At 47.2% G+C, this 23,790-nt stretch overlaps 1 protein-coding gene across 1 annotated transcript in view; it reads right to left on the reverse strand.

The window, feature by feature from the left end:
- Positions 1 to 23,790, reverse strand: part of NETO1 (neuropilin (NRP) and tolloid (TLL)-like 1) — an 83,256-nt gene that overhangs the window by 19,983 nt on the left and 39,483 nt on the right. The window contains exons 6-8 of the mRNA XM_012725801.1: positions 12,047 to 12,088; positions 11,802 to 11,929; positions 2,855 to 3,083 (exon numbers count right to left, since the gene is read on the reverse strand). Coding sequence (XP_012581255.1) covers positions 2,855 to 3,083; positions 11,802 to 11,929; positions 12,047 to 12,088 — 399 coding nt within the window. The remainder of the gene's footprint in view (positions 1 to 2,854; positions 3,084 to 11,801; positions 11,930 to 12,046; positions 12,089 to 23,790) is intronic.

Here is a 23,790-nt window from a genome sequence, read left to right on the forward strand (position 1 = left end):
CAAAGATAAATTTCTTTCAGTTGAAGCTTATAAATTCATAAGGTAATCACAGAGAGTGTCACTGTGACACAAATCATCCCAAGGAGCACACCCTCCACCCATGTGCGGACCCAAAGGCTGGTGCTTCCTTCCCAAGGAGGAAGAACATTCCATTTCTCCTGAATTTGTCATCAGAAAGTGAATGACTTGAATGACTTCCAGAGATGATTCAATAACATGCATGGAAACTTTATCTTTTAGCACAAATAAAAAGTTTCTATAGATACAGGCACATTAGGACATAATTCACCTCTTCCTATGTAAGTAGAATTGTTCTTAACCCATCTTATGGTGGAGAGGGGCCTTAACCATCAGGCAGTCCATGCCCCACCCAACACAGATGACGTGACGTCATCACACCTCATCGCCTCCATCCAGAGTCCACATCTTGCATGGAACTCCACTTAGATATGAAATATAATACTCCTATGGGATAGACAGACATTTTTCTCTAAATTATACTCAAATGTTTCCTTATAACTCACTTAAAACATTATTCTCACCTTTCAGATATTAATCCACATCATTCAACATCAGTTATCACATTGAAAACTCCTATGCTAAACATCCCCTCTCCTGTGACCTTTTCCCAGGACACCAGGTGCCTCTGCGTCCTGGTCAGCCCCAGCCAACTGCTCCCTGACGTCACTGATGACAGCCAGAAAAGAGCTCTGGATTGAACCGGGAGCGGGACACCACAGAGGAGAGGAGTTGTGAGGTGGCTGCGCACTCTAGAGCGGGGGTGACTGGGTGGAGGAGCTCAGAAAGGAGGAGAAAGGTGGGAGAAGCGTCCCACAGGGTCAGGGTGGGAAACGCAGGGTGCACGAGGAGGTCTGAGGAGAGGAGGTGGTTACACAACGGGGCCTTTTCCAAAGAGGTGAATCCGCGGCGGTGGGCGGGGGTGAGCCAAGAGCGGTAACCATGAAGCTCATTGGCCTTCTTACAGCCCAGGCTGTGTGACTTGCTCTCTGACCCGACAGCTTCCCACAGGCTGTCTTCCTGGGCGGTTCACTGGACATTCCATAACAGCCACGCGTTAAGATATGTCTGTTGGCCCTCCCTGGTGGCGCAGCGGGTTAAAGCACAGCACTGAGAAGCTAAAGCCACTTCCGCATGAGTTCGATCCCTGCCCTGGAGGTGACCCCCAGGGTGCGGCAGACCTCTCCTGGCCCGCCCGCTGCTCCCCTCAGCAGTGTACTTCGTCGATCTGCCTGTTCTGCTCCCCACTCTGTCTCTGGTGAAGCCTCTCACCCTCCGCATCTCTGGCCTGTACCCCAGTTCTGTATGATAAGTAAGTCTTCAAAAGAAGGAAAAAAAAAGATGTCTACCATTTAAAAATGTTTGGCTCGTATTGCGTTTGAAGGAAATCAAACCTTGGGAAGACAGAGGAATTAGTTCTTCTGTCCTGTTTTATTTATTTTTTTAGTTGAGATTTGAAACCTAAGAATGTCTATGTTCACTTAGCCCTATACATTCATGGTGTACTTTTGATCAGATCGCAGAGTTGTGATATTTTTAAAAACTTGGCATCTGTGATAGAATATATTAGCTTGTGCTTCCATAGCTGTGTCCATTCAGTTAGATCATCCCCATGAGGTGTGTTATTTTCAAGAAGATAAGAATGTTGAATCAAGTACCTTTTAAGCCCTCACCACAGGCAGGAATTACTGCATCGGAGAACAATCAGCATCAAGACGCTGTATTGTGAAAACACTAAATGTTCTGCTGCGTAACCTGGATTTCCTCCTATTCTAGTCAAGGAAATCAGAACTGTCTTTGGACCAGGTACCTTGCTGAAATAAAGCCACACGACTTCTAACATACTGGTCAGCTACTGAAACGAAAACAATGATAGTAGCGCACAGCTAACGCCCACAGCAGTGCGGGAGCGATGGTTAGCACCACGGACGAGACTGACAAAGGCCGCGTGACACTGAGTCTGACAGGGCCCTTGAATGCTAGCGGGGCAACGAGAAGGAGACGTAAAGCCAAACTTTTTGTCCATGCTAAAGAACGAATTGCCTAATACTTTTAGCATTTGTGAATTGGAAAACAGAATGCTGGGTCTATGGTTAAAAACATCCTTGAAATTTCAAAAGCATTACATTGTCTTCTAGTCAAAATCTCTAACTTCAAAATGCAAGGTCCTTAAAGCTGAATTTCTCAGGGTTACTTTTCACTGGTATAAATTTATTAAACATGAATAATTCAGGGTTTTTAGAGAACATTCCAAATATATCTATTAATATGAGTCATTATTTGTTAGAACATAATTTTCTGAAATTGCTGGGCTTTGCATATATCTCTGGACATCACCCTTTGTGCCATTTCAAATGTTTTCTGATTTTTTTCTGTTGACTCTTTTCCCAAACATCTCTATCTCAGCCAGCTGTAATTGGAACTCTGCAGACACAGCGCTATTTGAAATAAATGGGACTGCAAGAGAAACTTGCAAAAGGAACCCTAGCAACTCGTTCTCTGCAGCTTTTTAAGATTTAAACTCAAACTCCATCACAAGCTGGTGCGTTGGCTCCCAGTGCTTGGCAAGAGCTAAACCAGAGCCAAACTCACGGCCCAGGGGGCACCGGGACCCTCTTAGCTTCCAAGCGAGGGTCTAGAGTCAGGAGCGCACACACGTCAGCGAGTGTCTCCTGCCATTGGGTCCACGTGAAGGGAGCGGAAGCTCAGGGATTCTAAGGACTTACTAGGGGGCGCCCAGCTATGCTCAGGCTGCGGGAAGAAAACGCTTTAACGCTTCTGAGTCGCGCAGCTCATGAGCGTTTGAAGCGCACGCGGTCAGGGCGGAGAACCTTACGTTCTTGGAAGGACGTGAAGAGCATCTGGAAGCGGCTGCTGCGGCTGCCCTCGTCCGCCCAGAGGCGGACCACGCCGAGGCCCGTGCGCAGCATCACGTCATTGGCCACGGTGCTGCAGAACTTGGCCTTCAGGTCCTCCACGGAGCTGCTCCCGTCGTACACGGCCACGAAGTTCCTTTTGCACTCGTTGGAATTCTGCATCTCGTAGTCCAGGAATCGCAAGTAGATCTGCAAAGCCACACACACCATCAGGGCGCGACCGCACAGCAAAGTGGGTCAGTCCCGAGCGGAACCTCCCTCCCCTCTCGCCCACACAAACCAGGCTTGATTGCAATCAATCTTATTCTTCCCCTGCCGATAGCAGGAAGGCGAGACTATGACTAAGAGCAAATCGTGTTCCATCTTTTTTCAGATGTTATTATCCTTATTTTACGTAAATGTACCACTTCCCCGTGGCTGACTATTTTTACCCAAAGGATCCTTATTCCTTCTCAGAATGTACTTGAAATCAGCTATGACTTCTCCTGTTTACATGGTGTTTTAGGTTGATCAGCACAAATGCTCCCGATAGATTCACTAAGCCCCCATGTGTTCCATTTGCTCCCAGGATGTGTGGAAAAATAGCTTGTATCAGTACCGAAGGAACCCAGAGCGGTACCCAAAGGCTGATTTTACTTTTTTCACTTCAGAGGATGAACCTATTTTTTCCAAAAGACAGAAGCAATCTATGATTGTTCTTACACGTCACTGACATAACTCCACATAACTAAAAATGAACACGGCGCGTTACAAGCACGGCGAGACCTACTGTATAGGTGGTTTGGAAATGCTCCCTGTGGCCCTACAAAGTGTCCTTGTCACCTTGAGATGAGAAATTCAGCCTCAAGGGTTATAAACGGGAAGCGGGACTGAGCGCCTCTAACCCGAGGTCACGCTCCCTCGCCAGTGTGACGCTGCGCCAGTCCCATTTATGCCAAGCGGGTGGCCTTTGACTCTGTATCACTCTGCACTGAAGAGCACAAGCAGTAATTCAAGCGGAGTGAGGTCTGAAAAGAAGCGGCTGGTCCATCAGCCATCAGTCCCACCCGCTGGCCGGTGCTCAAGGCTGTGGTTAGGGGAGCGGCTGGGAGCGGGGCCTCTCAGGCGATGGCCGGCCAGTGGCCTCAGCCCTCTAGTCGGGTGGGGCAGCAGGCGTCTCCCCCGACATCTCTAAACGTGAACGCCTGCAGCCGCGCCTCCTAACAGGCCCAAACTCAGGACGAGCATCCCAACGGAATTCGCCTCTCACCACTCTGGGCTCATGTGCCTTCATTTCCGCCCCAAGCTGTGATTCCACAAGATACATTTTCCCCAGTTCCAGTGTGTCTGCCCTAAATTTAAAAATGCCAATATCTCAATTAAAAGCAAAGTCTCTGCGCCCTCCATGTTCTCAGTGCACTGGACACTGGTTCTCGTTCACTGCACCCCTCAGCGGCTGCTTCTGGCTCCCTCCCTGAGAGGCGGCCGGCCATTCCCCAGGACGCGCTCTTCAGTCCGGCTACAAGCCAGTCAGCCACGTCTCCAAGACAAGAATATCTGTACTGAAATCTTCAACTGGTTTTCGAGCTGTGGTGAAAAAACGTTTCAAACGCGAAGACGGACAAACGTGTGATCCCCCCCATCGCCAGACCCCACACACCTGTCGGAGGCCCGCTGGGCCCCGGACGGGTGTCGGCTGCGCGCCGGTGCCTCGCGGCCTCCTGGGACGCTCAGGCTGTTCAGCAACCTGTAGAGGCGGTGGCCGCCCGCACCGAGGCAGTGTTTTCTCCCTCACCCTCCCCGTGACGCGTTTCCATCAGCACGTTCAGCTGCGGCGCAGGCTGGAGCGCAGCTTGCTGGCGGTCCTGTGCCTGAACCAACCGGGCAGCAGGTTCTTCTTCTCCTATCAGCATCAAGCCGCAGGTTCACGTATTAGCAGCTCCACAGGAGGGAGAGTCGTGAACCCTGGGATGACTGATGGGAACTTGTTCTGTTTATTTATTTCATTTGTTCAGCTCCCATAATGACCATTCTGTGGAATAACTGACATTTCCTTACTTGCCGTGGGAAATGATATGCAATAATTCTCACAACGAGGTATTTATAATATGACTGTAAACTATGACAAAGTAGCACAGCAAGGCCTGCTGCAGGCGTATGAGGCACTGACTGAAAATAAAATGTGAAGTCCCAAGTCAGGAAATGCCATAACTTGAGGAGGAGGCACAGAAGCGGAGACTGGGCGGAAATGGAACCAGCCGAGAAGCCATGGACGTGCCTGGTGTGATGACGCCTTGTGCGGCGAGAAGCTTTCCCTAAGCAGGCAATCTGGAAACGATCCTAAAATCTCCAAGTCCTTGGATGCTATCTTTAAATTGACTGCCATAACCCAGCCTTGAAGAACATCAGACATCAAGAAAGCCTACGTGTTCTTCATTCTCAGGGGACTGCATTATTTTATTCTATTGAAAGTACAAATATTACTCGCTGAGTCCATCTGTGATCTACTTTTCCCAACCAAATATCACCTTACTGAAAATTGTCCAGAAAATTTCCTAAACGGCTACTTGAAGTCACATCTGACAGTGGTAACCTCACCACATTTTCACCAACTAGTTTGTTGTTCAAGTTTCCCTGCGACTGTAAGAAGACCAGGGGCTCTCAGACAACCTTTACTGAGAGCTGGAGCACAGGAGATACAGGAACTGGCTGGAAGTAGCCAACCAGCGGGGTGCCTCCCGGGCTCAAAGCCCGATTCCTGCTCTCAAGCCCTTCTCACTACACCACACGGTACCCACCCAAGGAAAAGTGAACCAGTGAAAACACTATAAAAATTACGGGGTCGTCGGAGAAGTCATGACACACTTTTTCATATAAACAGAAAAAAGACACCCTGTGTTTTCAACAACCCAATAAATACCTACACCGTGTCAGCAGCAGCCTTGTGAGGTAGTAAACTTCTTAAAAACAACAAAACACAAATTAGTATTTGTATTTTCAAATCCTATGCATTAATCTAACAGCCACTATTAGTTAAATAATAACATGCAACTACGATTGTAAGTGTACATAGCCTCCAACAGAGAAGCTGATGAGGGGAACTGAAAGGATTCTTTTCGAGGAAATAAAGTAACCCTTGCCTCCAGTGTTCTTCTGAGGCGATAAAAATCAATCACTATGCCCACAGGCAAAGAACATTTCATTGAAGCAAAATCTTGACTAACGCAAGAAAGACAGCCAATGGCTTGGTATGTTCAGTGCCTAAGAGATCTGAACAGTTATCTCAAGTTTCTTCTTACTCTGCATGTACAAATACAATTTAAAACAGGAATTAACTATTTGCACTGTGCACTGGCTATAAGGAGAGACATGCTAATATTTGCTCTCAAATCTCTCAATGACAACAGACATTTGTTTCAACTACTCTAAAATGAAAACCCTGCACTTTGGAAACACTGAATCACTTTCTTAACGTGACCCAGTCCCTTAACGCTGGGTGGGTGGTGAACTAAGATCTGAAACTTTGCTCCTAATTATCGCACTATGGACATTTAAGAAAATTCTTACGGACTTACATTCCACAAAGAAAGTTCAAATCTTAAAGAAAGCAAACTACAATGAAATAAAAAGTCACACACCAGGTAGAACCATTTCATCTTCCTGCTGCGACTCAGCGTGGTGTCGGCCATCCAGACGCCAGTGAGTCACAGTGAATGAAAATGCCCCTGGTCTGAAGTGTCCTTCCCACAGAGGGCCACGGTGTAGAGGGCACCATGCCGGCTCCTCAGCCCACGTGCACACCTAGTTATGTTTTTCATTGCTGGACTGTCCATGTTTGCCATGTTGATTTGCAGCCTCACCTAAAATGCATGGACTAGAATCCAAGTATGTTCCGTGTCTCTGGGCCTTTCTCCTATGGCAGCACGCTCACTACAGAGCAAGTGAACAATTGCTGTCACTAGATTTTGTCATATTCATGTCTGAAGCATTCAATTTTTTTAACTTCAGTTTTTCTATCTCCTAAGAAAACACAGTTCCATAGGCCAGTGATTTTCATTATACTGGAGACAGTGATCTACAAGAAAGTCAAATGTCGTTGGCCAAAAAGGGGGTGCTGTTTTACCCCAGGAATGGGAGCCACATGTGGGATCAGACAATAAGTCTCAAATCATTATGATTTAAATATCCGTCTTGTCAGCTTAACAGCTGGCCATAAGATCACCAAGGAGAAGAATTTCCATGTGACAATGGTTTTATTTAAAAAAACTAGAATATTTTAGTCTTGCTGCAGAAGAGAAAATGATAAACAGAATAATATATAACTCTAGTAAAATAGTCAGATTACATCTCTTCTCAGTGAATCATTTTGATGCATTCTTCCTTCTAATCAATCGCAGAGTTTTGAGCTGACAAAATGATTTATTGAACAGGACTTATTGAACAGGATTTATTGAAAGGGCTTCAGAATATACAATTTCTTTCTAGTCCTGTCTGCCTTCCCAATCACTCGAAAATGTTTGCACTCTTTTTTGTATATTCAAAGCAAGCAAATTTAACTAACAATTTCCCAAGTAATTTATTCACAAATATTTAATTCCGTCACTCGCTCTGATGCTTCCCCAATGACACCAGGTGACAGACATCGGGCCATTACTTAAGACTTGTCAGACAGTTTTCTCCATGACAAGTGAAAATTAAACATGTCAGCCAGTCCGTGAGCTCCCTTGAGTTTAGTACAGCTTTGGACTTTGAGAAATGACCACACAGGCTAAGGAGTGTGTGCCCCGGTTCTGTGCGACAGTTTGGTGAGCACACCTGCCAGGTGACCACTCTTCCTTTATTTGGAAGAGGAAACTCTTTTCTGAAACACTCAAAAGACAAACGCCCTAGAATAAATTCTCATGGCACCATGTTGAACTCATCTCCCAGTACTAAAGATTCTCAGCCTCCTGAGTCCCTCCATCTGACAGCACAGAACTGTGACTCGTCGCCATACAACTTTGGACTGCTGGTTTCCCAGCCAGTTCAGGTTTTCATTTTGTTTACACGAATTTCCTCTTATTTTTGGAGACAACGAGAGCAGACTCAGCCTCCGGAAGTCTTAAACGTGTTGGCGTGATCCACTAGCTCTCAGGCTCTTCATCGGCATTAGCTTCCTACTTGCCCCATAGCAAACTGAGCAGCTTAAGCTGGCTCCGCTCCCCGCTGGGCAGGGGGTAGGCCTGCAGACAGGCTGTTTTCTGCTGAGAATGTACAAGCTGGAAACCCAGTTCCTCGCAGCTCCAGGGCCTGTGTGTCCATGATGAGTTGCCTGGGCACCAGTGTGGGCTCTCAGAGATCTCTTAGTCTCTCTGCGCCCCCTTCGCCCCAGCCAGGGAGATGTCTGCTTGGAAAGGGCTCCGAGGATTCCATCAGACACACCTGGATAAATGGACTCTTAATTAACTCAGAGTCAACGGCGTGGTAACCTGAATTATACCAACAAAATTTGTCTTGCCAGGTAATTTAACATAATCAAGTGTGTGATATTTTATCATATTTACAGTCCCAGAGACTGAGCTGAAAACCTTGGGCGCCATCTTAAGTTCTGCCTCTGACAATTAAATTCATCCTCACTATAAAATATGGATAGATGCTATTTGTCAAGTTTTATGTCAATTTTATTCTAATTCCCTTCAAAACAGTTTTGAATGAAGTAGCAGCATATTATAATTTAGATGAATAATTTACTAAATGCTAGAGTTTTATTCCCACAAGACTTCAGTCATTAAATAATCATCTTCATTTGGACACATCATAAGCCTTTTGACTTGTCTCTCTCTCTCTCTCTCTGTCTTACCAATTTTGACAATTTCCCCTCAGAGTGGCTCAGTGACATCACAGAGTCATGGGGATCTGGAGATCGGGATCTGGCTCCAGCTCTGTGATTAAGTGGCCAAATATTTGGGCAAGTCACTTCTACATTCATTCAGTGTTTGTCTTGAAAGTAATTTAATATTAAATCTACACCAAAAAATAAAATACCCTATTTTGTTATCACACAAAATCCCTGCCAAACTTTGCTTGGTTCCTCCTGTGGCATTGCTTTTGATTGTTGGGTAGTTTTGTTATTAAAACAAAAACAAAGAACTTCCCCAGGTGGAATTCAAAACTCAATTTCTTTAGTGTTGGGCATTGAGATAAATGTTAGTACAAAACCAAGCAGATTAAACCTAATTTCTTATTCTTGTCATATGACAAATGGCATGTTTGAAATTTTCTTTAGATGGAAACCAGGTCATTTTTTCCAGAATTTTTAACAGAATGAAGGCTCAGTTGGCATCAGGCATCCATCTGGGTACACATATGCCCCAAGCATGAAGAAATCAGCATCCCAGAAGTTACATGAGTCGATGCTCCAACATTCTCCGAGTGATACTCTTCTGGATTAGGAGTTAGTTACTTTCACCCTCTCCACCATACGGATGCTCAACAGTCGCTTACAAAGACATTATTTCTGCACCCTTGTGCTAACGCACACAGACCTTGTTATCATCAGCGACTTATCACCTGAATAAGCAAGCTCTACGAGATTGATTTCCAACCTTCTTTCTGACCCTGGTATTCTAAATTCTAGGACGTGAATTAACCACATCCGAAGTAGAGGCCATCATCCATATAGTTACTATTCTCAAATGAAGGGAGTGTTAGTTGCTCAATTTTCTATTTGCCCAAAGACTGAGAAGCAATGTATACTCTAAATGACACTTATCTCATTCAGGACAGGTGGCCGTGACCGGCCAGGTCCAGCCCCCAGTCAGCCTTCACATCCCACCACCTCCTGTCTTGGGCTTTGAAGGTCTGTTTTCCTGAGCTGCTAGGAACCCCATAAAAACAGAAAGCCTGCGGAAGCAGTCCTTTCCAATTTGGGCTTTCCTTCACAAGATGCAAAGGCACTTCCTGTCCTCTAACCTTTCATTTAACAGAGAAAACCTGTCACAATTGAACACCTTCGTCCCTCTGCAAGCGGCCTCCCTGGCCACAGAACCACAGAACGCCTGATGCTCTGAGAGGTAGGCTGTTCTGGGGCTGGACGCGGGCCATGACAGCCTGGTTACCAGCTGGAAGAAAATGGGTGTATCCACAGCCCCAGCCAACCCCTCTCTGATATGGCCACAGCAGAGACGGGGGACCACGGTATAGGGATGGGGGGGTACCTGTTTCCTGCTGAGAAAAAACGTGAAAAGCACTTTCACTCATAGCACAAAAAGAAAGTGAAAGCCCTCTGAGACGAACCCACATACGGTGAACACCATGTCACCAGTGCAGGGATATTAGCACTTTCGCGTGGCCAAAGGTCTGATTCTTCTAAAGAGGCAGAAGATCCTGCCTTCTTCATGATGCCCTTAATCCCTTCAAAGGTGTGTTCAGCCACAACGAGACCCACTGGGTTGAAACTGGGAACTTGACCTTGTTTCCTAAACCCCTGGCGACTAGCAGTTTAAGGAAAGCCTGGCACACCCCACCCTAGGGGTACACCCCAGAGACCCACCTAGGGCAGAGTGAGGAAGGAGACCAGCCGGCACCCCAGGGACAGGGCCTTCACCCCGCCCCTCCCCGACCCTGACAGCCCCAGCCAGCCTGTGTCAGCAGTCTCCCCTGCTGTCCCACTTCCTTCTGGAGTCTTCCCCTTGTGGGTCAACCCTCTGTACCTGCTCTCCAGGACACTGGTCTGACCCTGGCTTTGTTCTTCCCACCCTCCCATGTTTCCCTGCGCACTCATGGGGAGCGCAGGCATCCGGGGGCTGGCAGAACTGGGCTTCGGGCTCACTGCCCACCATGGTGGTGCTTTTATACAAATACATGCAATGAAGTCTGGAACAGGCATATTCTGGTGTGACCCCAAGACCTCAGGCCCTGGAGAAGCCCCCACCTCTTCCCCTGAGACACATCAGTATGTCATCAGGGCTTGGGGAATGCCTGGACGTTACATCCCACCTTGGGCTCACCTTCCGCGGCCAATGAGGTCTTTCCCCTCAGCCGACCACACCCTATAAACACCTCAGCAGTGCTGTCTCACTCTGTGCATTGTCTTGTTACACGTTTCACTGAGAACTAACTGGAAACGAACGGACAGGGGCTGGCGTGCATTTTCATCTCGCCAACAGAGTGCTTGAGTTTATAGAGCTACTAAATCTATTTGATAATGAATGGGATCAGCCTCAATAAACAGTCAACTATAAATGCGCTCACAAGGAGAGCTGGCTGGCGAGTGCGCCCTAACTGAGGAGTGACAATGGGGGCATCTCAGCCCCGTGGTATGAGGAAAGCAGAAGCCACTGGCCCCGAGAGTCCTCAAGAAGTATCCACAGGGGATGAGGACTGCTGTTTTAAAGGCGCAGTCCCAGAGGAGCAGGCTGAGGGAGAGTCTGGCCTCCCATCTAGTTAACCCAATACAGAGGACACCTGCCTATCATCATAGTCACTAAACAAAGTCTGCTTGGGGGGTGGGGGAGGTGTCATGAAGAAAATGGGGACTCGGCGATGCTGGACTGGCTTCTCATGAGCAAAGTCAAAATGCAGCTCAGGTCTGCCTGTCTGACCAGGGTGGCCAGCCTCGCTCTGCCTGGCTCAGCAGCCCCCAACCTCAGCCAGGCTGATGTCCCGGAGACGCGAGATGATGCAAACCCTTATTCTGCGGACACAATTTTTGGTTAAAAAGCAAAGAGGCTGCAGAAGCTGGGACTAAGGGCTGCACTTCCGCTAGACCACAGCTTACGTAGGACGTGTCCATCCATCCATTTTCTTCAGACACGTCAGCTACCTTGGTGTCTCTGGCCCAGGCTATCAGACTATCTCGTCAGCGCCCTCTCTGTTTCATTTGTGACGTGAAAAGTTTCACTGACGTGGAAACCAGCTCTGAGGGCCCGAGGCGCACTTGGGACTGACCTTGGATCGTGGCGGTGCTCGGATGTACCATTTGCAGTCCACGGCTTCGCTAGCAGAAGCTTTGCCTTCCTTCATGATCTGAACGGACTCCACAATGCCTTCCGGACCGCCCATCTCAAACTCACAGGCTGAACAACAAAATGCCAAACAAACATGCAAAATGGAGCTTGAGTAATAAACCAAAAGTATATTTCACAGCAGCAAACAAAGGACTCTGAACATTGTTAAACAGCCACTTTACCAACCTGGTAATGGTTTCAAAGCTCCCAGGTCCTTAAAGTCAGGATCTTAAAAATTGAGAAAAAGACAATTAGTCTTATTCTGCATTGGTTACTTAAAATGAGGTTGAGTGATGCATCATTGACCTGTTCAGGATTCTGCCTTCATAATCACATTAGAAGAAAGCAAATGGTTAAATAAAAAGTACACGAAAATGTTAAACCTGAAATGATATGTCATGGATTATTCCCAGATTATTCTTTTTATTGAGCTAATTTCATTTTATAACATTGCATAAATTCCAGGATGTTCATCATAAAAATGAGCCATTTTCAAAACATCGTCGAATGCCATTCCTCTGCCAGAGCGCTCCAAATCTCAGTCGCTACTTCTAACTCCACAGTCAGGCAAGAGAGCTTTGTAAAATGTATCCATGAGTAAGTCAAGGCTTGGGTGAACTTTCCTCTATTCCAGATGTAATGATTTTGTCTGATTTAAAGCATCCATTAAATTGCTGAAACACATTTTTTAGCTAAAATACTGGAAGCACAAACCGAAGACGTCCACCAGGTCAACTCTGGCCCAGCGGATGGCATGGTCCTGTTTGCATCAACCTGCTTCTCTAACTTCACTCCAGGGTAGTTTTCAAAGTATCCTCATGTCCCCCCTGCCGACTCAACACCATTTTCCTCTCAACCCCCAACCCCAAAGATCTCTGCTCTTCTACGTTCTTCAGGGCAAGCTTGATGTACTGTGAGCCTTGACGAGTGCTGACTGTTAGCAATCAAAATGGTCTCTTGCAGTTTCTGGCATTGATTTTGAGGTAAGCCAGCAGCCAGTGTAATATGCAGGTAAGCCCGTGTCCATAAGATGACCAGGGAGAATCACATGTGATGCCTACATGGAAGGACAACCTTCTGGACATGTTTTCCTCAATCCGGGACAAAGTTCAGCTCGATCTCCAGGAGGCAGGCACACCCGTATGAGCCTGAGCTGCCAGCTGGGCTGTGACAGAGGCTGACATAGATGTTGGTTCTTACGGAGAGCAGAAGAGAAGCATGGAGGACCTCCAGCCCTAGGTCACCGGGGCTGTGAGCTTTCACTTTCTGAAACACCAGACGCCCCCTTCTATCTGCTAGTTGGGACTGGACTGTCTCATTTATGGGCAAAGCCATCAACTGCTAACATTTATCTTGGAGACACGTAGTATCCAATCTGAAAGATGACAGTGAAATTTAATTTCTTTCCACTACAATGGTATTAGCTATAAATTAAAATGCTCATGATGAGAGGAGTAATTTCTGAGACACTGTTCAGCAGTGGTATAGGTTTGGAATCAGAGAGGTGAGCGAGCTTTCTGGGTGTTGGGGTTCTGTGTGTGCACGTGCGTAAGTGTGAAAGTGAATGTATGTGTGTGTGTGTGTGTGTGTGTGTGTGTCCACCTGGGGTGCTCTGCGAGTCTGTTCTGCAGTGAACTACAGCCTCACCACACTGCCTGCTGTGGGAGCTTATTTCCAGCAGGTGTGTGTCTGCGAGGTGTCACCGTGGGCTGCTGTGTTCCCAGGGGTAGTGGCGTCAGCCACGCAACAGCCGAGCCCTCAGGTGTCCTGTGAGGAGCTCACTCCTTTAGAGGACACTCTCAACACCCAGTGACCCATTTGAATTGAGGTGCAAATTCCTTTGCAAGTGGTTTGAAAAATACATCTTTCACCTTGGCGGGGCGTGTTGGGGAAGGTGGGGGAGAAAGAAATCCCTTAGCGATCTCCATGAAAGAAACAGCGATGAGGACGGTGCTGTCATGTGGATGAGGGTATTCCTAGTAGAGACTGTTTTTTCTTCATCTGAGTTAATCACATTTGGTTATTAAGACATCTCCACTTAATTGCTACTGTGTGCCAAAAACAGAAGCAAGTCTTGTAGAGTCTCAGACTGGTTCTCACTCGTTTTATTGGGACTGAAGGGACCGTCATGTTTTTCCCTTATTTTCATGGCAAGTTTGTCCGCCTCGGCTAACTGGAGCTGTGCGATTCACTGACTGTCTTCTCTTCCCACTTTGCATACTGCTCAAGAACAACCATTATTACTACTCACTGCCTCCCTGGTGACGCGTTTCAGCCTGTGTGGCTGTCCCTGGGACTTGTGGGGAAATGTGACGGCTGTTCTATTTTCTGGTTTGAAGGCTAACATTTGTCATTTTTATAACTCTCGCCAGACAACATTGAAAGAAATGCCAGTTCTGAACATTGAAAATTTATTTTTGGCTTTGTATTAATGGTGAGAGCACTTGTGGTTACAAAGCACACACACACATACGCTCACACACACACACAAGGTCAAGTTCTGCATTTTCTCTTGGCTTCGCCTCTAGTAATATCACAGTTCAAACCATGAACAGTTCACACGACCTGCAAAAACCAGCAAGACACAAACAACAACATAACTTTCTCAGCAGCCGGTGCTGAGTTTGAGAACATTAAGAGTGACCTTGAGGCCTCTCAGTCTGGGGCAATGCCATAGATTAGCAGCACAATGAAGCTAGGTTATGTCCGGAGTGCACAGACAGATCCCCAGATCTATTCTTCACTACACAACCTGAATAAACTTTAAGAAACACCTTTGTTGATATTTAAGAAATATAAACGGGGCCTTCCTGGTGGCGCAGCGGGTTAAAGCACAGCACTGAGAAGCTAAAGCCACTTCCGCATGAGTTCGATTCCCGCCTGCCCCAGAGGTGACCACATGGCGCGGCAGACCTCTCCTGACCCGCCCGCTGCTCCCCTCAGCAGTGTACTTTGTCGATCTGCCTGTTCTGCTCCCCACTCTGTCTCTGGTGAAGCCTCTCACCCTCTGCATCTCTGGCCTGTACCCCAGTTTCATATGAATAAATAAATAAATCTTAAAAAAAAAAAAGATAAAAGAAATATAAACTGAGTCCCGAGAGTCACCTGGCTTTCCATCGCCCTGAGAGCACAGCTACCATCATTTCCGAGGTCTCTGTCAGCACTATATTTTGCTTTTTACAAATATAATAAACTTCTACGGATTCCATATTTCAGGGCTGTGATTTCTCTCTGTGTCCATGCCTACCTGCCCGCCCAAGGATCCAGTGCCTTCCCGCCACCAGGTTGACTCCCACCCCTTCCTCCATCCTCAGGCCTCCCCCGCCAGTAAGCACTATGTTTTCCACAGTCTAAGACTTACTGACTTTTATGGTGATTGTGTTAGCTGCCTTCTTTGGTTATTTATATTCCACAAACGTGAGAAACAGTCTGGTAGCAGCTTTTCACTAGCTGCCTGACTTCGCCGAGCATAGTGGCCTCAAGCTCTATCCACGTGGCCTGAAAGGCAAGGGTCTGTCTCTCTGAGTGGCTGAGCAGGACTCCACTGAGCAAACATCCGTGACTCCCCTACTCCCAAAGGCCTCTGCGGCCTTTGGGGGGTTTCTGCGTGTCGGCTATTGTGAAGAGCCTGCTTCTCACAGGGGTGCACGCATCTTTTGGGTGAGTATTCATATTCTGGAGATGATACCCGGGCGAGGGCTGGCTGGGGCACACGCTGTCTTCAGCGTCCGATGGACACGCGCTCCCATGCCGTCCCGAGGTTGTGCAGGCACAGGGCGGCGCTCTGAGGTGTCTTTCTCCACCGGCGCTGCCTCGCTGTGTCTTTGCGAAAGCTGGGCCCTCCTTGGTCTTCATTTCTAAACTCAGATATGGTTTCCTCAAAAAGGTCACCCCAGAGGACCCCTCTAAAGTAGTATCAGCTCCTCTGTTGATTCCCTTCAAGGTTTCCTGCTTCACATGTCACTATTGTGTTACTGTTTGCACATTTCCCCACTGACCGTCTCCGCTCCCTGTTGCGGAAGTTAAAGTGTCTGCTTGTGTTTTCGAGAATATTCTCAGGTGGCAGGTTTGGAGTGCGAATGATGCGACTTTCAGAGGCTAACCCAGGTTACCCCCAGGGGTATTACTGGGCATTTGCTGAGTAAGTTCCCTTTCCTCTGCTCTAGTCTCTGTACCCTCGAGTTTGTGCAGAGTACACTTGTTCTGGAATGTTGACTTTTGCAAACACAACGAGGGTGAGTGTATTTTCTGTCTTAATTTACAATCAGATACACACACACACACATCTATCTGTTGTCTTAAATGCTTCCATTAAAACATTTTCTAAAATTTTAAGTACTATGAAATTTATTATTGTTGCTGAAATAAAGATCTATTTATATTTTTAATTTTAAAATTTAAAAATTTAGTCCTGCTGATGTCCACACTTTCCGGGCACTACGGGTCCAGGGTCATATCCAACAGGTGTCTCACACCACCACCACCACAGCTTTTTACTGTCAAGTATGGGCATTTATCGTCGATGAAGGTGCTTAAAGAAGACTCACTTCTTCAGCACAATTACATTGTTTACTCCTAAAGTTGGAGGAAAGGATGGTGCTGATGTTGCAAAAGGTATTTTATGGACAGGAGAAATCTAAGATCAATAAATGGGAAAGCTGCCCGTGAGAAGGAAACGACCTCTCCTTCGGCCCTCTAAATCTGAGTACTTTGATTTATTGTGATCCACACAGAAATATATTCCTGATAATACTGTGGCAGCTTGTTTGCAACACTCTTTTGAGGCAAATAATCATTAAAATACAGTGAATGTTTTAAATATGGACATCACTGGTTTCTCCAAAGCTGAACATCATTGTTTCACTGAAAAATAAGATGGAAAGTCCCTGAAACTTCTTAGAAAGTGGCCGCACGCCGCCGGCTGAGGAGGACCCTGGAGATGAGCCACTGAAAGAGCTGGGCAGTGGCCACCGGTGCCGGGAGGTGGCGTAAGCCCGGTGCTGCGGGCTGCCCACCGCGGCCACTCGCCCACCTCGACTTTCGCTGTCTCGCCTGCTGAACTTGACGTTTGTCCAACGTGAGGACGCACAGACGCAGCTGAGCTGAGTCCCTGAGCTCACCCAGGTCAGCACGGGACAACTAGCAAAGCTCTTTCATGTGAACTTGGTGACGGATGCAGGCGGTGCCGAGCCCCTCCGGCAGCTGGCTGACGTCTTATGGCTTATTCTAGAACACCTGTGCTGACATTCCTCACTGAGGCACAACAGCGATGGTGCATGGCTTCGCTCATCTGCCCCTGGGGCCAGACCTCAGCCCGCCCATTCACAGGATAACGCAGCCCCAGGCACCTGTGGGGGTTTTAAAAAGCCTGTTTTCCGGCCCTCCCTGGTGGCGCAGCGGGTTAAAGCACAGCACTGAGAAGCTGAAGCCACTTCCGCATGAGTTCGATCCCCGCCTGCCCCGGAGGTGACCACAGGGCGCGGCAGACCTCTCCTGACCCGCCCGCTGCTCCCCTCAGCAGTGTTCTTCGTCAGTCAGCCTGTTCTGCTCCCCACTCTGTCTCTGGTGAATCCTCTCACCCTCCACATCTCTGGCCTGTACCCCAGTTCTGTATGAATAAATAAATAAATCTTAAAAAAAAAAAAAAGCCTGTTTTCCTTAAAAATACCCTTGATGAAGCATGTAAAGCTCCTAACTTTTAAAAACCTCGGTCAGCATATCATTTGTGCAGGGTAAACACAGTTGTCTGTTGACTTGAAGGAAAACAACTGTCAATACTTGCTGCCGGTGATAAAATTCAAACTTCAAGCATGGAATTGTGTATATATCTGACAACATCTCAATACTGAAAGCGGTTTTAAGTGTGACTGTTGATACAAATAAACATGATTTTTTTATATTGAATAATGAAATATATCGACATTTGGAAAGTCTGCATAGTAGTGACACAGTACTGTGGAATCATTTATATCTATATTTAATCATTATATATATATATATTTAATCATTTATATATATATTATATATATAACATGATTATGTTAAATAATCATGTTTGAGTAAAAGAACAATTTGAAGATAGAAATACACTGATATACATTGATGGAGCTGAATACTCGATACTCATGCAAATACTCATGATATAGACCACATTCCCCACTGCGACTAAACTTTAAGCAAATACCACTTTTTAAGGTTGGAGGTAGCATTCATTTCTAAAAGCTTGGAAAATATTGTTCTCTTCCCCCCTAAGTATCTCTGTGGGGCTAGACTATCTTCATATATATCAGATGTAGGAGCACATCGCAGTAGATTTAATCAGAAGTAGGTGTAAGACTGCAGCAGGCTTCTAAGAAGCCAAATTGAATTTACACAATTATATTTATATTAGATTTACAAGAAATAAGAATATAGTCATTACCATTTTAATGTGTTGATAAATATTTTAGTACAGATGTTTTAAATATTTTTATGTTAATATATAAGTGGCTTATTATTGTAATTGTTATGCAGTGATACCTATTTAAATTTTATCGGTTTAAATGTTTAATATGATAACTATCGGATGGTATCATACATAAGACAAAGCACTTTGATATCTTCAGATGGAGTATTTCAGGACTTCCCCAACAAGCCCACTTTGCACAGTGGGTAAAGGTCTTTTCACAAAATAACTCAAAAGTTACAAGTTACTAACTCAGGACTGTGAAGCACACTGACTTCGCATACCAAAGAAATTCCCCCAAACTAGTCATATTATAGGTAGAATGTTAGTAAATTATTTATCTGAGTAGACTGACAGCTACATTTTAAGGATGAACAAAATAGTCATTAAGCGACATTTAAAAAAAAAATGTGTCCTGTTTTGACCTAAAACCTAAATATCCTCAGACCTACCCCTACAACTTCGAGCAAATCATTAACTATTTCTGAAATGTGTTTTCCCAGAATTGAAGTGGGAAACCCGATGTTGTTAATTTCAGCTTTAGAGCTCTGCTAGTTTCCAGAGCTCTGCTAGTTTAGAGCTCTGCTAGGGTTCCACAGGACACAACGGTGGTCCTGGGACCCGGTGTCTCTCCTCATAACTTCTGAGAGCAGAAATCACCTCTGACCTCCGGGTGCACACCCCTGCACGGCTCAGCTACCTGGCAGGCTCGTTTTAGAGAAAGTCAGCGTTTTGTTCCAAATCCTCAAGCACACATATCCTGACTAGGACTCGCCCGAGCATGGAGTCTCCCCCTCACTGCCCCCTCACCCCCCCGCATACAAAAACCAGTGGGCTGAGGATGCTGTGGGCTCTCCACTCAGCCCCACAAAGCATCGTGTCCATGCCAAGCCTGCCTTTGTGCCCGTCCCTGGCCACCGTGCAGGGCACCTGGCTCCTTGTTCAAGGTCAGCAGCCACGAGGCCGGCTGGCTTTGAAACCAACCTTGGGATTGCAGGTGTCTTAACATCAATTGTCAAAATATTGTGACAATGGTAAACAACAGCTTGTATTATCGTCTTGTTTTAATCATGTGATTCATCCTACTCTGGGCTCTAAGCAGAGTCTGCACTGTGGTGCCCACCGGCCCCCTTAGTCCTCCTGGGCATCTGGGGGTCTGCACGAGACTGGCCATCAGGCTTCCCAGCAGGTTGGCCTTCCCAAGTGTCTGAATGTCTGCTGGCGTTTACTCACCGGCACCTATGAGTGTGAGCATGGGTGTGAGTGTGCTCGTGTTCACTTCACTTTAGACTCTCTCCTCCCACTTACATCAGCGTAAACTAAATACATTGCATCACTGAAATTAAAATGTTAAAAAAGAAAAAGCATTTTATAAGAAAAGGTTGCTTGATGATAGTGAAGGCAAGGATAAATAGATGGGACTACATCAAGTTAAAGACCTTCTGTACAGCAAGAGAGACATTACAGAAAACACATTCCACTGATTGGGAGAAAATTTTCTCACACAAATATCCAGCAATAAAGGGTATACACAGAACTGATAAAACTCAACAAAAATAAACAACCCCATTAAAAAAATGGGCAGAAGAGCTAAAAAGACACTTCTCCAAAGAGGAAATGCAGATGGCCAACAAGCATATGAAAAAATGTCCAACATCACTTGTAATAAGGGAGATGTAAATTATAACACAATGAGATACCACCTCACCCCAGTGAGAATGGCACATCTTCAAACAACTAGTAACAACAAATGTTAGGGAGGATGTGGAGAAAAAGGAACTCTCCTGCACTGCTGGTGGGAATGCAAACTGGTACAACCACTATGGAAAACTGTGTGGAGTTGTTTGAGGAACTGTTTAACTGTTCCTTAAACTGCTAAATATGAAGCTTCCATAAGATCCAGCAACCCCACTCCTAGGTATCTACCCAAAGACACAAAATCACTGATTCAAGAAGACACCTGCACCCCCATGTTTATTGCTGCTTTATTTACAATTGGAAAGACATGGAAACAATCCAAATGCCCAAAAGTGGATTTCTGGGTTAAAAAGATGTGGTCCATATACACAATGGAATATTACTCAGAACCAAAATAAAGAAACAAATAAACACATGCCTTTTGCAGCAACATGGATGGAGCTAAACAGATCATGCTTGGTGAAATAACCCAGAAAGAAAAGGAAAAATACCTGATGGTTTTGTTCATAGCAGGAGTATAAAGGACCAGGTGAGAAAATAATAATAATAATAAAGAGCTATAGACCAGAGACATTTTACGGGGTGGAGCGGGGAATGGGATCAAAAACAGGGGCGGGGAGGGAAGTGCACAGAACTATGGTGATGGCACAGGGTGATCTGGTGATGGGAAGCCCACGGGGATGACAAATGAGATGGAAAAATGCACAAAATGATGCAAAAGTAAGCTATTCTATTATTTCAAAAAAAAGAAGAGAGAAAAGGCTGCTTGGCGTGGCACTGAACAAGCAACGCGAGATCACCTGCGAGGTCCCAGGGAAAGTTCTGGACTAGAGACACACAGACAGGATCGGTGGTGCAAATTCAGCATCTACAGCGGTCCCTGGAGCACCCGTGGCTCTGCGGGGGCTTCGCTCCGTCCAGACAGAGCTGGAGCAGCTCTCGGCGAAGCGGCGGCCCCGTCCAGTGTGGGTACCCTTGGCCAGGGGCGGGTGCGCTGCTGCCAGGAGCTAGCAGAGTGCCCCGGCGGGCGCAGCCAGCGAGGGCCCGGAATAAAGAGCGGACGCCCTTTGCCACGGGCTGCGCCTGCCAACCCGCCAGCAGGGGCCTGCACGTGGTCTCGGTACTCCGGAGAGACCTGGGATGATCTGAAGCGAGCCAACGACCACCAGAGGAACGGGCTGGCGGCGTCCCGCTGCGCCTTCACAAGCTCGCCCCTCCGCCGAGGCCACGGTGCTGAGGGCCAGCCACATCCGCCCACCCTGCAGGCCGGCCACTTCCAACAGGCAACTGTACGGGCAGAGGAATGGTTGACACTGAAGGACGCGAAATGAACGGCGGGGGAGATTTAAAGGAAGAAGAAATGTAGGCAATGAGCTGGGTGGACCCAAACAAGGCAAAAGTGAAATATATACTCCAGGAGGATGCAGGGAGCCTACGAGAAATAGGCTGGGTGCAGACGGCTCGGCAGATGGCACCGCTCGTATACACGGAAGACGAAGCAGCACAGCCAGGCCCAAACAGAGCAAACGCTAGGTCCGAGGGAAAGCTGCTGGCTAGGCGAGGGCCGTGCGGGGGCTGAGGCCAGGCAGGGAAGGTCAGTCACCAGCCATGGGCCGCCCGGACCCTGGCCGGGCACTGGGCAGTGTGCACACCTGTTACAGCAAAGGCTGTGCCCCAGGAACACGCAGTGTGCGCGGCCATTGCTGCTTCGGGTAAGCTCCTTAAAGCAGGCCAGGCAGTCACCTTGTCAGGATTCGCCAGAGTTTTAATAATGCTCAACCTGTCTTATGTAACAGCTACTGACAAATTGCTACCCTCAAAGGCATCCACTGAGAAATCTGCTAGACCTGCAGTCTCGGCTTGCTTTTTGTCTCTTTCAAATATGCACCCTCAAGTTACGTCTGAAACAAGTATGAAAAGAACCCAAGGGTTCCCCATAGTGATGGCTAAGGTGATATATATCGACGTGTGTTTGAGGAGAATGAGGTCTCTTGTTCAGTCAGAGTACGAGGAATGGGGGCCGTCAACTTGACTCCCTCAGACTTTCTATTTTTGTCAATCATTAGCCTTCTCCTAATTACCTGAGCTGAAAACTTGAAAACCAACATTCATTTGAGAACTTCACGCGTTGCTTCAGTCAGAAAGATATAAAAAGCTTTCAATCATTCTGTGAAATCTCTCACCACCGCTCCCCTTCCCCGTCTACCGCGGACTCCCTCATCCAGACTGTACTCTTCAGGGCACCCAAGTCCTGGCAAGCACCCCCTCCCTCCAATCTTGCATATAATTAATGAGCTACGTTGACATAAAGTGAAGAAAGAAATCCTGAAATAAATGGTCAGATGTTGTTGAGAAGGCTGCCGGGACATTAAGTCAAGGTGACAGACGTCAGTTTCTCTGAGGTGAAGTCAGACCAACTACAATCACTGCTGGAAGGACAGTCTTTCCACATCTGGTGCTGAGGGCCCCATGCAAAGCATGACTCTGAGCTCTTATGTAATGCTACATGCAAAAATCCACTCAGCAATGGGTGGAGCACACATGGAGACCAGAGCAAGGGAGGAGGCACAGAGCCAGGACTTGGGACACTGGCTTTGGGAGTGACTTCTCGAGTAAGACACGGAGGGCAAAGTAGCCAGAAAAAATAGACATGTTGGACTCCATAAATATGGCAAAAGTTACTACTGACAAAGGATGGCGACTCGCTGAATGGGGCGCATATTTGCAAAGTATGCACTGATGAGGTGTTAGGACCTAGAACACACAGAGAACCACGGTTCAAAAATGGACCAAAACTTGAAGAGACATTTCTCCAGGGAGGATACTCGAATAGCCAGGAGGCACAAGAGACATCTGCTCCTCATCACTGGCCACCGGGGAAAGCAGGGCTCCCACCTCAGTCCCATCAGCGTGGCTTCTCTGGAAGGGAAGGGGGTGGGGCGGGAGGGCAGCAGGATTTCACTTTCACTCTGCAAAGCAACACAGATGCAACAAGGTGTGTACGTTTGTTCTGCCGATTTGATCTTGGCGGCTTTATCTCAGACCTGAAATTCAAAGCAGGCTATCCACGTGGAATTTTCAGAGTATTCTTTGGGCCTCAGGACACGTCGTGCACAAGGTGGGGCCCTCCAGGCAGGAGGCTGTCAAGGGGTGCAGCTCTGGAAGTGGCGCTGGCCAACACCCCAGTCTGTGCCCACTGAGCCAGGGGCATCTGGGTCCCTCTAAGGTCCTACCCTGCCCCCTGTGGAAGAAACAAAAACCAGACGAAGAGAACTTTGCCCAGCTGTGGAGCACAGTGACGGGGAAACAACCTGGGAGAAATCCCACCTGGGCGGGTCGTCAGACGGGTCTTGCATTTAATTCACATATGGACAATGAAAGAATAAATTGTTTTTCTGTTTCATGTTTTAGGAAAAAGCAGCAGGAAACATGAAAGAATTAAGTTTTATAAAGGCCTGTTTCTGGTTTCGATTCACGGCCACGTACCTCACCAGAGAGCAGTTAAAAGAGGAGGGGCCTCGCCGGAAACACGCAGGGTGGAAGGCAGAGCCGGTTAGGGCCCGAGACACTCTGCCCTGCCCCGCGAGCAGGCTGGGCCCCTTGGGCACTCCAGGCACGGTCTAGGGTTTAATATAAGGGCTCGGAGGAGAAGGCAGAAAGCGTGACGGCCACTCACCCGTTACAGCGGCCATCAGGCCCCCTCAGTCTGGTCAGTTACCCCCTGAAGGTGACGGTGCAGTCAGTTATCCCCTGAAGGTGTGGTCAGTTATCCCCTGAAGGTGACGGT

Source organism: Condylura cristata, unplaced genomic scaffold (genome assembly GCF_000260355.1).
Source record: "Condylura cristata isolate star-nosed mole 26May11 unplaced genomic scaffold, ConCri1.0 scaffold00016, whole genome shotgun sequence".
Taxonomy (NCBI): Eukaryota; Metazoa; Chordata; class Mammalia; order Eulipotyphla; family Talpidae; genus Condylura; species Condylura cristata.